This window comes from Diadema antillarum, unplaced genomic scaffold, assembly GCF_040938485.1.
Source record: "Diadema antillarum isolate AM-2024a unplaced genomic scaffold, OU_Dant_1.0 scf00000101, whole genome shotgun sequence".
In the NCBI taxonomy this organism is placed as follows: domain Eukaryota; kingdom Metazoa; phylum Echinodermata; class Echinoidea; order Diadematoida; family Diadematidae; genus Diadema; species Diadema antillarum.
Window position 1 is genome coordinate 92,233 of NW_027270990.1, and position 15,569 is coordinate 107,801.

General features: G+C 39.5%; 1 protein-coding gene across 6 annotated transcripts in view; it reads right to left on the reverse strand.

The window, feature by feature from the left end:
- The window catches only part of LOC139718893 (uncharacterized), a 129,784-nt gene that overhangs the window by 47,286 nt on the left and 66,929 nt on the right, over positions 1–15,569 (reverse strand). For 5 of the 6 annotated variants that reach the window (XM_071630337.1, XM_071630342.1, XM_071630339.1 and 2 more), the window contains exons 6-20: positions 14,811–14,999; positions 14,138–14,213; positions 13,396–13,494; positions 12,903–13,003; positions 11,431–11,588; positions 10,294–10,400; positions 9,493–9,719; positions 8,339–8,380; positions 5,012–5,157; positions 4,350–4,464; positions 3,675–3,812; positions 3,081–3,196; positions 2,003–2,145; positions 950–1,498; positions 402–547 (exon numbers count right to left, since the gene is read on the reverse strand). In XM_071630337.1, coding sequence (XP_071486438.1) covers positions 402–547; positions 950–1,498; positions 2,003–2,145; positions 3,081–3,196; positions 3,675–3,812; positions 4,350–4,464; positions 5,012–5,157; positions 8,339–8,380; positions 9,493–9,719; positions 10,294–10,400; positions 11,431–11,588; positions 12,903–13,003; positions 13,396–13,494; positions 14,138–14,213; positions 14,811–14,999 — 2,352 coding nt within the window. The remainder of the gene's footprint in view (positions 1–401; positions 548–949; positions 1,499–2,002; positions 2,146–3,080; positions 3,197–3,674; positions 3,813–4,349; positions 4,465–5,011; positions 5,158–8,338; positions 8,381–9,492; positions 9,720–10,293; positions 10,401–11,430; positions 11,589–12,902; positions 13,004–13,395; positions 13,495–14,137; positions 14,214–14,810; positions 15,000–15,569) is intronic. The other variant, XM_071630338.1, reaches the window with a different exon arrangement.

A 15,569-nucleotide genomic window follows, 5' to 3' on the forward strand; every position in this document is an offset into this window, starting at 1 on the left:
AGCAGAAAGACAATAATGACATAGACTCTATTTTGTCTAGAATATAATCACTTGCCACTTTGTGAACCTGAAGAATCTCAATCTCAGATAAGTTTGAACCAATACTCATTAAACGTCAAGTTGGTAATGAATTATGTAGACATATCTTTCAGCTGTCTATGGAATGTGACAGGGAGGGTATGTGGCAGAGCATGCTCGGTGTATTTCTGCAAATAAAAAAAAAAGTTCATCAAAACATGCCTGATTATGCTGTCAGGATAGAGATTATTAAAGACATGACAGCAATTCAATGTGTATTCCACTGTTCTTATCACTGAAGAAGATGTAGAAGCTATCAAAAATAAATGGTCATTTACTAATGAAACACGAAACTTTTGTTGACCTTTGACCCAACGACCTACCTGGGCTACATTGTGGTGGGGATATCTGGCCTTGGGTGTGACAAACTGGGCCTGCTGCTGGTCAGTCTCTCTCATTCTGTCCTGGGGGTACGGGCTCTGATCACTTTGTCTCTGCCAGCTCGTCGCCTTACCAGGTTCTTTGTACACTGCAAAGGAAAATATTCACATGGATTCATCAATGAACAAAGGGTCTGCACATCCACACTCACAACAGATACGTAAATAAACAATAATTTATCAAATCTGACCTCTTCCTAAACTCCTAAACAAGGATACCAACCTTTACAACAGCATTGCAGTATTCTGAGGGCAAAAAAAGCAGAATTTTTTGTTGAAAAACAGTATTTTTACTTTTCTTACTATAGACATGTGTAGTAATACAATTTGAGAAAAACAGTAATTTCCATGAAACCTGCAGTATTTTTGGCAAAAAAAAAGTAAAAAACACTGCAAAAAAAAAAAAAATAGTTAACATCTCTGCCTAAATGTGAATATATTTCACACCACCCACCCCCCACCCCCACACACACACAATAAAGTGACTGTACCTCTATTTCTGTAGCTGTCGAGATTGTCCTCTAGGGAGTCCTGCCTGGAGTGAGTCCCCGTGCCAATCCGGTCCAGTTCCTCCTGGGAACTCCGGAGCCGGGCCTGGGTGTCATTGGGTCTCCTCCTCACCTCCCTGGCACTCCTCCTCTCGTGCACCATACGCATGAAGGACTTGTCCCCCGACTCTTGGGACAGCCCTCGGGAGTGTCCACCAGACCCCACCGGGGCAGAGTTTCCGCTGGCGACGCTGACGCCACTGACGCTGCTCCCTCCGGAGTTGGCCTGCTGTCGCGCCCGGGCGTTGACCTCCTTCCAGTAGTCCACAGCCGCCCGGTAGTGGTGCTGGCCGGTACTGGAGGAGCCGTCGGCGTTGATGCGGCGTTCGAAGGTGGAGATGGCAGAACGTACACTCCCCTTGGCCGGCAGGGCTTCATCGTTGGGGGTGGGCGGATAGAGGGGTGTGGTCGGGGCCGAGTGCATGAGACTGGAAGCCGGCTGGCCTGGTGTCGATACAGAGCGGGAGTGGTGGGCTCCTCTGGTTCTTGCATCTGAAAAGCACAGAACTATTTGTAAGTAACTCTTCCACCAAATACTTGTGATACCAAATGAACAAGACTGCAAACACCAGGAAAGTATGAAGCATACATGTACAGTGCCTTCCCATTACAAGAAAACACAGTTGTAACAAAACTTTGTTACAATACAGCAAAAATTCAATTCCCAAACTTATTTTCTATATATATTTGTATAATCTATTTGTTCAGCTACAATGAAATTTTGATCCAACGAAAGAAATCTACCAATTCCAAGGAATTCATTATCACAGGAGTCGCCTGTAGTACAAGAGGAATGGTAAACAGAAGAAACAGCAATACTGGATAATACGCCTTCCTTTTCTCTCAACACAGATTTGGACACAGATGGCCTAGTGACCATATAGCGACCATTTCAATGTTCAGATGTACAATTTCTTCATCTCAAATCAAAGTGAGCACGAAATATCTCAAAACTAACTACACTGAGTGCAAACAAAAGGCTGTACAGACTCTCACCTCTGTTGGGCACACTGCCCACCGATGTCGTCACTTTGTGTGGTCCCTTGCCACTGCTTGTGGCCCGGCTGAAGCCTAGCCGTGCCCCGCCCTGCTGGGTTACTGCATCGCTGTTTCCTGTGTATTCAAGAGGAGTGCTTCCCCTGCGTGAAGTAAACAAATATCCCTAGTTAAAAAAAATCTCTACAGCTTACGATTTTGATACAGACACATATTGTATACACCATATGTTTAGCGAGTCTAAATTTTCGCAAATTGGGACTTCCCGACAATTTCGCAAGTGATTAAATTCGCGATCATGGAGTAAAGTACTGAATGGAGAAATGTACATGTGTGCGTCACATTCATATCGGGATCAGAGTCGTTATTTTCGCGTGTCTTTAATTTCGTGAATAGCACCTGACTCGCGAAATTCGCGAAAATAAAACCTCGTGAAATATTCGGCGTATACAGTAGGTAACACGGAATCCTCAATTTCACTCTTAAATGCAATAATTCTTTCTCACATGCATGAAACATATGAACGCAAGTGCTAGCATGTAAAGTGTTTAAAAAAAATAGTTCTGAAATGCCTGCAGAACTGTCAATTTTTGCCCTGAAATGTACACATATGCAAAAGAAATGTGTGAAATCATGCTGTAATAACACAATTTGGGTTGGGCAATGATGAAAATAACTTGTTGGAAAATACAATTGCTAAGGCATGATTGATCATCATGTAAATTTCTACCTACCTACTACTGAATGGGGAGGGCGCTTCAGGAATACAAGTTGTGTACTACATGTATGTTGAAAATTATTTTACACCTTTTGATCTCAAAATACTCCAAAACAACTCAATATCCTGGAAAATCGTATCAGCCAGACAAGTTTCTTGGTAGACCCTTTCAATGCATTGCGAGCAAATTCCAGACGGTGGAAGATGAATTTTGAGCTCTTCTGAGAACTTAGCTCTGGCTTTAATCCATGTTGTGTGCTATGTTTTTTGTTTGTTGTTTGTTTGTGTATTTTTGTTTTGTTTTGTTTTGTTTTGTTTTTTTGGGGGGGAGTAATGGCTGTCACTATAGCGATTACACACCTCCTTGGGCTGCCGTCTTCGCAGGGGGACACGACCACCACTTTGACCGTCTGCGATGTCCTCAAGAGATCAATCATTTCCTCATGGGTCTGGGTGCACACTGCTATCTCACAGATCTGAGCACGAGGAAAGATCATACCATGTCATATTGGGCTTTATCGGTCAATGTTAAATGAAGCTTGAGTGAAATGCTGTAAGCTATGTCTCCCATATATCAGCATACACTCATAGCGTGATAACGTAAGCATCTCAAAAATGTACTCTTAGTGAGTGATTGTGTCATCACAAGTATATCATGAATCATTCCATTTAGTACCCCTCCCCCCCCCAAAAAAAAAGAAAAGAAAAGAAAGGAAATAAAGGCACAGCATATGAAGAAGAAGAAAAAAGAACCAAACTGTACACTTGATGACAAAATCTCTTGAATATGAATTTATTTTCTTCTCTTAGACTGCATCAGAAAAAAGAAGGTAATAGAATTGTTGTTAGTTACTCAAGAGAGAGAGGAAGAGAAAGAGAAGGACACAGAGGGAGAGAGAGAGAGAGAGAGAGAGAGAGAGAGATTCCGGCTTTCTTTTGGGGTGGAGAACTCACCTCCACAAGCCTTGCCCCTTTCCTGAGGCCAGCCTGCCAGGCGAAGCCATATGGGTCCACTTCAACCACTATGCCCTGGTAGTGCACATGGAAGCCAAGCTGACCAAGGCCATTGCGACGAAGTGTGATCTCTTTGGTCTGCAATGGGAACAAAAACATGTGAGAGAGTAAGATATTGTCCTCTCGTTCCTTCTATGTCACAATAATTTCTTTCCCTCTCTTTCAAAAGCATATTTCAAAAACATTTATAAATAAGGTATCTTTGTAACCCTGAACCAAAACAATCTTGTATTATTCACAATTTGGTAACAGAATATCAAAGTGGAAACATCTCAGTAAAATTACGAGACTGTTCTGTCATCTATAACCTCTAGAAGAAAATAAAACAACAACCACCTCTATGAGTATGAAACAAGCTACTTCAAAAAAAAAAGTCCTAGAATCACAGAAAAGCCTTAATGAGTACGAAACACGATACTGCAGGACATTAAATGCTTGATGTGTTTGCCTCACTTAGGGTTTACCAACATATATGGGTAAATCATTACATCATACTATAGAATTTGCTTTTAGTGTCTGTCCTTAGTGTCTGATCAGATCAGATCTGGAATCTAGACTGATCAGTCATGTGCTTGACCACATGGCCTTGCCACTGCCACAAATAACTCTTCTTACCCTGGTTCCATTGGATACGGCTTCAAATCTCTTGACTATCTCCGGCACCTCGTCCAGTTCCTGGTCAGGGATCCGTAACCTAACACAGTTCCCCTCGTTAAAGTACAGCTTCAGACTGGGCACAAGGAACACACAAGATAGTATGAAATAGTATCAAATTACTAACAGGTGGAAGGTGTCTCTACGCCTCAACATAAAATATCATTCTGGCTGTATTATCGATCAGAACATTACATTAATGCCAATCTTTGTAAACATAAATTACATATATTGCATATTACATTTACATGATGTAGGCATTTAATAAAATTTGATATATTCATCACACTATATTGTCAGCAATAACAATGTATGAGTCATTTATATTCATTTGATGTTCTGTTGGAAAATGAAATCATTATTATCTGCACACAAAAAAAAAACCAAAATAAAAAATTCAATATGTATTCAGAAATCTAAGGAAATAAACACTGAAAGTTTTGTATCATGTAACATTCATTCTTTACTGAAGTAATCATACTTTGTAAGCGATGTACAATTTTACATCTTCTGTTGTACACACTTTGACAACAGAGAGAAACAATTCGAAACCTGCAGCACAATATCAAGCGAAGAAAAAATTAATGCTGTTATTGGGTCGGAGGAAGCCCTGCCCTGTTTACCCATGAGGATACGGTGTCCAACCGATGATGGAGCTACAGGGGATGCTGAAGAGGACCTCCCTAGTGTTGAGGTGGGTCAGAACCATCATGTCCATTGAGATGGCCAGCATGCACTCCACAGGGTCAGACAGGCTGAAGTCCTCCGCCTGGACATAGAGAGGGGTCAAGAAATAAAGAGTACAGTTATCTCCGCAGGTACAGTGTACCAACACAGCACCAGTACAGCCCATAAGTATAATAATGGATTGGGTGCATAAATTCCTCTTTTCACTGGCATCATTGCATTACTTTTTTTTTCACCGACTGAAAACCCCCCAAAAAACACTCATGAAGTGGATGCAGTGCCGAACATTTTTGTGACTGTGCATCTGAAGAGAGTCTGGTAGCTCTGACACATTGTGTGGTCATTTACCTATCCAGCTTTACTTCATGACTCTCTTCTTAAAATGTACAGGGGGATAGGCATAGAACAATCACTTTGACAACCGCTTGCAAAGCAGGATGTAAATATGCTTGACATAGCAATGACTAAAACACAAAACCAAATTAAAAACAAAAAAACCGAACAGAATTTCATTCTGGTAGACAAACAATTGAAAGATAGTTTTCCAGTTTTTCATCTATCATCCCATTGATCCCTACTAGGTGTAAGCTCAGAATTTCACAGAAATATTATATTTTTATCATCAACATCATCATCATCAAAATTATTTTGTCATTACTATTATCACTGATACTATTAACATCACATTCATCATTATCATCATCATCATCATTATCATCACCGTTGTTTGCTTATTTGTGAGCATAAAACAGAGCAAACTGATTGGAATATGTGTACATCTAAAGCTTCTTCAGAGAAACCAAAGACTCAAGTACAAGCTGATTGTACAGAAAAATAAGAAATGTACATGACATGTCATGCAAGTGCACCCATATGGAACAGCACAACTCCCATATCTCAAAAATTGAGCTCATAAAAGATGAATATCTACTCCCAACATTTGATAATTGGGCTGGAAAGCTTCTTTAAACACAATTACTTCAAGACACAAAGAATATATTCCCATACATGGTTACATTTTTGCACTTTACCAATATTGGTTTTGAGGGGAAAGCATATTACAAGCTATGCCTTTCAGCTTCCTCTCTATTTTCAACATTATGCAGTAAATAGCATGTACATGTGTATTTATTTCTTCCTCAATACACTGTGTCTATACGATATTTCGAACGATATTTCGAACGATTGAGAATATGTATTTTATATTGCAGGTTCTATTCTTGTGCCATTTTTTTTTTACACAAGCACTCTTTGTTGAAAATGAAATAAATGGAAATGGAATGGAAATGTACATTTTCCAAATGAAAAAAAAAGAAGAAAAAAATTGCCATGAGCCCATTGCTGACTTGCTACCTTAAATATAATGGCAATGTATTGTGCTGTCTTAAATGAGCATTTCTGCGACAAAGATGGATGGCAGTGTATGTAACTGCACATTTCCTAGAAATGGTACACATTTTTTTTTCATGTGCTCTCAATTCAAATTCACTTTATGATCATGGCATTTTCAGAAAGACAGCACTATAAAATTTAATACGTTATGGCAAGGTCTCTGCAAAACAGGGGTTTCTGTGGGTTTTTTGTGTGCTTATTTCGCTTTGTTTTGTTTTGTAGCTTTACATCAGTTGTCATTTGCTTTCATTTCACACAGAGGTAAGTCAGCTTTCTGCCTGATGATTTTACAGATCCAAAGTGTGTGTCATATGGCGAGGACATGTTGGAGTGTGATCTATGGTTACCACTGTTACAGCACACAGGCTTTACAGCACACAGGCTTTACAGCACACAGGCTGATGTCAGCATCACACTGCTACAGCAAGCACATCGTGCACAATCTGGTGGGTGTTTCATAAAGCTGTTCGTAAAGTTACGAACAACTTACAAGCGACTGGTGATCAGTTTTGATGTGTTATACTTATCAGAATTTCCATAATTAAGCACAAGAACTGATCACCAGTGGCTCGTAAGTTGTTCGTAACTTTACGAACAGCTTTATGAAACAGGGCCCAGGATGACTTGTTCACAAGCCATGCATGGCATAAAAAGGTGACCACATTTAAAGAAAAAAATGATAAATTTCTTACACTACAGTGACAGCCATTGCATCCACTATGACATAGGCAATATGATGTCATTCATCAACAATAAAGTGCAATGTATGTACATGGTATACAAAGGATGGTGGTGGGGTAAAAACAAAGGTGGCAGGGCAGAAGGAGGGGACAAATATTTCAACAAAAGATAATGAACACGCAGAAGCATTTTTTTTTTCAACAATGGAATAATGATTTGACAGAAAATATATACATTTGTGCTCGGCATTTATCATGTAAAAGCAAAAAACCCAGTGCATCTTTCAATGATTTTATGTGTTATTGGGTTTGTTTTGTTCAAAATCACTATCAAACTTGTAAATAAAAGAGCACTTAAATGCAAACAGTGTTTTTTTTTTAATCCAATGCCAAGTCAACAAAACACCAAGCGCAGAGACAGACTAACAAAAATATATAAATGTATACACTGCTAACAAAACAAATACTTTGCAAATGATACAAGGGTACTTCCATACAATAACTAGGGAAAAACAAAAAGAAGAAAACCTGGACAGGAATTAAATAACCATGACTTTCAAAAAACAAAACTAATTTGTGAAAGTGCAAACTGGAAACGTAAATCCTACTATGCGACTGGAATGGAAAGTACAGCAAAGCATAAATTGCTAAGTTTCTGAAACAACACTTTCCAAGAAGTACCGCATGCGTGTATATACATTGCCTCTATACAAAATCCCACAAAACAGATGGGGAAAATAAAAATGAAACTTTTTCTGAATAGTAGACCTCTTTTCTGGCAAGTTCTCCAAACTTTAATGTTGATATCACAGGAACAGGAGAGATTGGGGTGGGTGGGATACAGAAAAACCATGCATTTTGATGTAAACGAAACACATCAGTGACAAAATAGTGTATGGCCTCTCATGGAAAATGGACATCATGCGCCACAAACTGGGCTTAGGTCCACCGCAGCAGAGCCCATAATGCAACACAACATCATTGGCATGCTACAAATCTAAAACCGCCCTTAACGAGGAAAAGCTTAGATACGGATATGAATGTGTGACAATAAAGAAGGGGCAGGAAGACAGTTCAACCAACATAACAATAACAAAAATCAGAAAACCAAATGCAGTGTATGAACGCAAAAAATAACAACAAAAATAGAATATCAACTATGCACTACAAGTGTCAACTTTAAAGCTTCACCTTTGAATTTACGTCTTTGCCCATAGGTGACCACATGTAAACCTGTATTCGGAATGTTTGAGCAATGAGGAAACATTATGTAACTCTCAGTAGCTCCGAGCAAGTTGATCGAGGGGTAGTTACAAGGCTGCAGTCCATACACCCCAGACTGTTATTTCAAGGAAACCTAAGAGTAGCTACCATAAAGCTCACCAATTGCTTACTGACTTCTGGCTTATTCCAGTGATATTACCTGCTTAATACATTTGCTACATTGCCAGATATCCATAATTGACTCAGATACACTGGAGAGGGAAATAAATCTCATGATTTGGGAAGGAAATATAATAGAATAAAGACACCTTCGAGGCTACTGACTATTACGCAGATGTGTGAAAAAAGAAAAATCTATAATTTTCCAAAAACTTGCCTTTCTTGCCCCATGATATTATTTCTCTCCGGTCATGTTTTGGCTGACGACCTGGCATTATGTCTTCCGGTTTGAAAGCAAGAGTTCTAAGTAGAGCTCACGCAAAAGTATATCTGTATCCTCATCTACTTTAAAGAAAAAAAAAAAATCCCTACCGAAACAACAACAAAAGAAATCACTTCCTTATGCAGCACTATGCTTCCTCAAAAAACAGAAAGTGAAACCTCGTCACTAATAAAGTCCTATTGTCTCACAGCATGTACACTGCAAATCATCCTCAGTTAGAAGAGATTATGAGCACACAGTGAGATCATGCACATAAGTGCCTAGATAGCACTTCCTACAGCAAGGTTTTGAGTGGTCATCGTTCTCGTAGCCATCAAAACAGCAGACTGCAGGGGATAATTCTGCCCTCGAGAGCACTTCATGTCTTTGCTGCCGGAAATGGAACACAGCATTGTATTCATATGAACCCAGGAAGTGGTACATTTTTAATCAAGTTTTAGAAAAGTTTCCTCTGATCTTGAACAAGCTGTTACAAATACTTGTAAACGTTTCACATCACATTTGTCAAGAAGCAAGAGAAAGGAACCAATCACAAGCTGCAATACTTTATACCATCGTCCACCAGTTCTTGAAATTGCTCACATGACTCTAAATGATAGTTTCCAAAAATTTTCCGTAAGTCAACCCCCCCCCCCCCCCCTAAAAAAAATCCAATTGTGGCAGTCATATTGAGCCTTACCTGGATGTCCCACACGAGGGCTCCCTTGGCTTTGAAGTCTGGGGCTGGCCTGGGACAAGTCTTCTCCTTCTTCTTGTCGAAGAGCTTGAACTTGCCCCCGCCCCCCATCTCGATGCCCGTCGACGTCACGTAGGAGTCGGCAAGGTCCTTGAGGTACTCCCGGCGTGTCCGTGTCGCCATGGCGATAAATTTGTCGGCCTTGTGGACTGCATTTTCGGCATTGATGACTGCAAGTGAAATGTAAAAGACAACCATTGGAAAGTCTGCTGTATTTTGAGGAGAGCTTCTTCTTTTCACTGAAAGCTCGATTCTGTTATTTTTGTTGTTGTTACCACACAAACCACATTGTGTATAGGTCAACTAAGCCATTTTGATTCTTGGAAGTCTACTTCATAAAAGCTTGTTAGAATCATTTCTTTTTCAATGGATAATGTAGACCAAACTGACCATGAAAAAAAAAAAGTAACTGCATAAAGGTTATGATATCTTTCAAATATTATGCAGTTGAATCTCATGTAACAAGAATTCCCCAGATTTACAGGGGATGATTTCGGTGTCCATTAATGAATATTCAGTTGTAGGATTGCCAATATGACACAAAGTCCAAATTAGGTCATAACACTATACACGTGCAGACTTTCACCACTAGTATTTTTCTTCTGATAAAATTTCATAATATCCTAGTGAAAGACAGAATATCCAAGGACAATTGATACATGATATATGATGCAACTAGGAGGATCAGATGTTTAGGGAGGAAAACAAAAGGAGAAACTATCCTGTGTGTCTACAGTAACTTACTTTTGGCAAGAAGGAAATCAGTGAAGGATTTTGACTTCTGAAACGTGGCTGCCGGTGGCAAGGGAGGGCCGGAGATGGAGACTTCTTTGGACCTGCTTACGGCGATCCTGGGAACAGACGTGATGGACATACAACTTAATGCTTTCACCACAAGAAAGACAAACAATTACAGGAAAAGTTATGCGGAAATGCATCTTACCATTTGGTTTTGACAAGTAATGCTATTCAAACAATCTTTTCATGGGAAAGTATCCCGCTCACTTTGCCTATATTACAGAGGAGTGAGGAATTTCAAGTTTGTATTTCTTTAATCTCGCTTTTCATCATGCAAACATTCAAGAGAACTCTACAGGATTGTGGCTCTTGTCAGAAAATTGTTCTCAAGTTTTCGTGATCAATGTATCTCTTTTGTTCAAACACGTGACCAACGTCTCGCAGAGAGATTTATGCACACTGAGAGCATGAAAAGCTTGTGAATAATGAAGAGTAATTTTACATGTACGCATAAGTTGTGATTCTTTCATACACTGGATCTCCACATTATGTATGTCCTATCTGAGGGATGCTCTGTTTCGTCCCTTACTACGGGGGGCACATGACGGCAAAGCATTGCTCAGATGGACTGACCAGGCACCAAGCCCAAGACCACTCAGTACTACAAAACATATGACACTGACCAAACTGGCTCATTATTCTTTCATATGACAAGAATGCACATGAATTATTGGTGCTATGTTACTTTCAGTCAAATTTACTTGAGTATAGTTTTGCGAGTCAGAGAATTTCTAGAAACATTTCCATATCTCCACAAAACATTGTTATGATGGATCAGAAGAGCATAAAATTCTCCAAAAATTTCTGCACTTATAAACATTTCACATTTCCAGCACATGTATGTTCTACCAGTCATGAAATTTGCCTTTGTGAACATAAACACACTGAAGGGAACTGGCAATACAATGTAGATAATGAATATCACATAAATTTACATTATTTTATCAGCAAATGGGTGGCAAGTACATAATATGCAAAGCATGTTGCTTTCTTCGAACATGTTTTACTGAATGCATTTTAATGTTTCCTGCAAGCACTTCATAAATAGGTGTCAAAGCAAATCTGCAAAACTTGAGTCCTTACGAGTAGAGAACATTTTCCGTGTTGGGGTTGTGTGCTCGGACAACGATGAAGACGTGCTGAAATTGAGATCGCACATTCTTTGGCGAGAATGGAAGAGCGCCGGGCTCCTGGAAAACTATTGTGACGATGTCGTTGCCAATGTGACGCTTCCTAAGAAGCTGATCCATATGAAAAAAAGAAAAAGAAGATAATACTAGTAATAGCAATTGAAGCTAAAACTTTGTTGATTCACTAATCAACACTGATATTCAATCCCAAGCATTCACAAACATTTCACAAAACAATAAACTCACATTAGTTGAAATATCATGGTACGCCTGCATGGTTACTTGTCAAGAACACAATTTATTTATGATTAATACCTCCCAGAAATACCAATAAAAATTGTCTAAGTGCTTAAACACCATCAAGTAACTGCAACAGCTTGCCTAATTACTGTATAAGCTGTTATTTTCATGTACAGATATTTTCGCAAATGAGGAGGTCTCAGACATTTTCGCGAGATGTTATTTTTGTGAATTGAAGTTGAGGCTATCGTACGTGTACTATTACCCCAGCGCACGCAGACATTTTTGCCTGTTGTTAATTTCGCGGTCCAATGGCAATTCGTAAAATTCGCAAAAATTAACCCTTGCGAAAATAACAGCTTATAGAGTACCACAGTATGTTTTCTATAATTAGTCAAAGACTTGTACACAGGCATTGGAGGGCATGGAGCTTTGTAGTATGTGGCAGGTAAATTACTTGGTTCTGAAATTATTTAACCCCTCCCCCCCCCCCCCCCCCCAAGAAAAAAAAAAACAGTTGTGGTCATGGATTGTGCTCATGGATGTCAGTTTACAGACAAATCTCAGCAGAAAACAAAGTTCATGCCAATTATTGGGAGGTATAATCTGAAAATGAAACATTCAAACCAATTTCTGTGCATCAGAAACATTAAGCATTGGTAAATTGGTTCCACTGACCATACATTTCAACAAAAACGAAAACAACTGTTCATCTTCAAAGCTTGGCTTTATGGCCACACTTGCTAAGTGTCACTTGATTACCAGTAAAGTGATATCTGAGAAATTCTCTTTTCCGATAACCCTGGTAAAGAAAGAGCAAAAATTCCCAGAACAGTGACATCTAATTACCAATGTAATCAGACACCCTCAACATTCCTAGCACTGTATATCTTCTTCTTTTCTTTATTACACTGAGAGCTTTGCCATGAATACAGCAAGACACTGTACAAACAAGAGCATATATCTCAGCGTGAGAACAGCAGCGACATACTCTGCAAACACTTCAGAGTCTTGTGTTCAAGTGTGGCGTTGCTTTTCATTTTTACAGAAACAATCAAAGACATAGGCACTACAAACAAGACAGAATGGGACTTGAAAAACGGAGAGAAATATAAGGATAAAATTACATAAAGTTTAGAATTGAGTAAAGTGAAGAGAAAGAAAAACAAGGAGAACAACACCCACCTGCTGTCTATTATTGGTGAAGGGAAGCATGGTGGAGACGTGAAACATGATTTCGTTGCCCTGGTAGGTTGCATATAGAGAGTGAGTACCCGTTGAATCAGCTGCAAAGTTTGAGAGACAAGAATGAAAATCTCAACATTAGCTCACATACTCCATGACTTGCTGTCCAATAAACAAACTAACAAATGTAATGTTGTCACACAAGCCTCAAATCATAATTCAAATCAATGTAAACATAAAACTTTTGAGGAGTTGATCTTACTTTCAGAAACTTTTGGTGATATATCTCTGTTTTTCCCTAATTGCTCCTACAAATATGCATCAGTCAAAAGAAAATAAACTGCAGGTATTAATTTCAGACTTATATTTAATTGGTTCAATGACCTCCAGCTTTGACATGGCTTTAACCACACAACTTTTGAATGTCAGAACATACTGGGTTGGACTACCACATCATTTCGTTGCACCACATGGTTAGGTTGAAATAACTCACTTTTGTTGTCCAGCTGCGCTCGGTACCTCTCGAAGCCTTTCAGACGGACCTTGTCGCCGATGCTTTCAAGGAACTCATCGAAGGCGGGGCTTGAGTGCTCTGTGTGTGTTGGGTGCAAAGTGATAAAAGCACCCAAGTAATGAAATATCACTTAAACAAGAGAAAAATATCTGATTCTGCTAACACAGTAAAAAGAGGGCAATATAATCTCAAAAGTTTGAGCAAATCTGAAAATATTTTACATATTTCAATATTATACCAATGTCAGAAAGTCCCCAGACATGGAATTCATGAAATAGACTACTAGACTACTGATCAGTATTGATCTTATGCCCAATTCCCTGAGTTACTGCATAAGCTGTTATTTTTCACAGATCTCACAGATCACTGTTGGACGAAAAATTTAACAACACGCGAAAATGTCACCTCACACTAAAGTAATAGTGCATTTGCGACAGCGTCGGTGTCAACTTGCAAAAACAACATCTCGCGAAAATATCCGTGGTCTCGTCATCTGGGAAAATATCTGTGTATGAAAATAGCAGCTTATACAGTATGCTCAATACATTGAGCGTAAATTCAACCATATCTCTTCATGAAGTAGGCCCCTGGTCTCTTAGAAATAGTGCACACTTCTTCAAAAGGGTAAGAGCCTTCTGAGGTGTAATGTGATTCCCATGAGGTTGCAAATGGAGACAGAAATGAGTTATAAAACGAAGAAATGGCGACTAACAAATCTCACCATTATTGTACATCTCTTCCTCTGTACTCTGTCCTGTCTTGCAGTACATCACGCCAACCTTGTATGTATTCGAGACCTGCAACAAGAGAGAGAGAGAAGATCCCACATTTAACAGCAGAATTTAGCACCAATTTTTTCCTTTACGAGCAAATAATGATGAAGTGATTTATGAATAGTTAAGATACTTCAAAACCACTTCTGTCAAAAGGACTCCAATGGGAATGAAGACTGTGTTGCTGAGATTCGCAGTGCTGCAATATCACTGTGAGTAATACTAAGTAGTGTTCGCTATCTGTTACAAAAGCTCTGCTTGCAGACACTGATCAGAACCGATTGGGGAAAAAAAGGAAAAAAAAAGTCAAAATAAAACATATCCACTAAAATATTTTTTGCTTTTCAAAGCAGATTCAAACATGGTTCCATAGTTCAATAATATAATCACAAATTTGTGAAAACTTCAAAATTCTGTAACTTCCTTGGCTATATGTAAATCCGATTTTGATGAAACTTCTACCTCTGTGTTCATCTTATTTTTTCGCTGTACACTCGAGTCAATTTCAGAATGAAGTAGACTTGCACTCTGAGCCATGGTGGAAGAGAGTAGGGCAAAACGTTCAAGATTCTTCAGGAAAGATTCCCGCCATTGGCGAAGAGGAAGGGAAGGGTCACTCACCCCTTGTTCGTCGATTTTCAGCAGCTGCTCCCTGACCTTGGGTGTGTCCGTGGCCAGGCGCAGGCAGCCGAGAGGTAGTTCGGGGGCGAGGTATTCCAGGACGTCCCGCAGGGGGATGCCGCGATTCGTGTTGTGCTTCGTGGTCGACGGGATGGAGTCCTCCATCACTGATCCCCGTAGCGTCGTCAGCTGTGTGCATTGGGAAAGATGAAGAAACAAAACAGCGTCTTATGAGTGACATATCAACATAAACATAGGACATGGTTTTAAAAAAAACACACACAAGTGATAAACATGCCCATCAAGAAATGTTTATTTTCAATTCACAACATTATTGGTATCTGATATAATCTCTCACGCAAAATCTTACACTTACAAGAATTTTGCCTCTGAATTCATTTTGTAAAATTCATTCTGCCATCTTTGTACTTACAATAGGAAAAGTGAAACAAGAATTTTTAGCAGCTTTGTCATATTTCATTCTGATGCCTGTTTGTCTCAGCAGTCAACAGTTCAATTTCAATTAGGTACAAAAGGACATAGTACCATGTGAGAGCAGTGGGGCACCTTTTAGAGCTTGGCATTTTATGGGTTAATGTCGCATGAAATGACAAAGTTCGAAAATATCGATGGGGCCTGGTTGAGGGGGGAAGGATTAGGATAGCGGCAATCCATCCATCTCCTCAGCAGCTGTGTGGAGGCAGTCATTCATAATCCAGCTAATCCCTCGCTACCCATCATTCCACCTCCCCTTTCCTC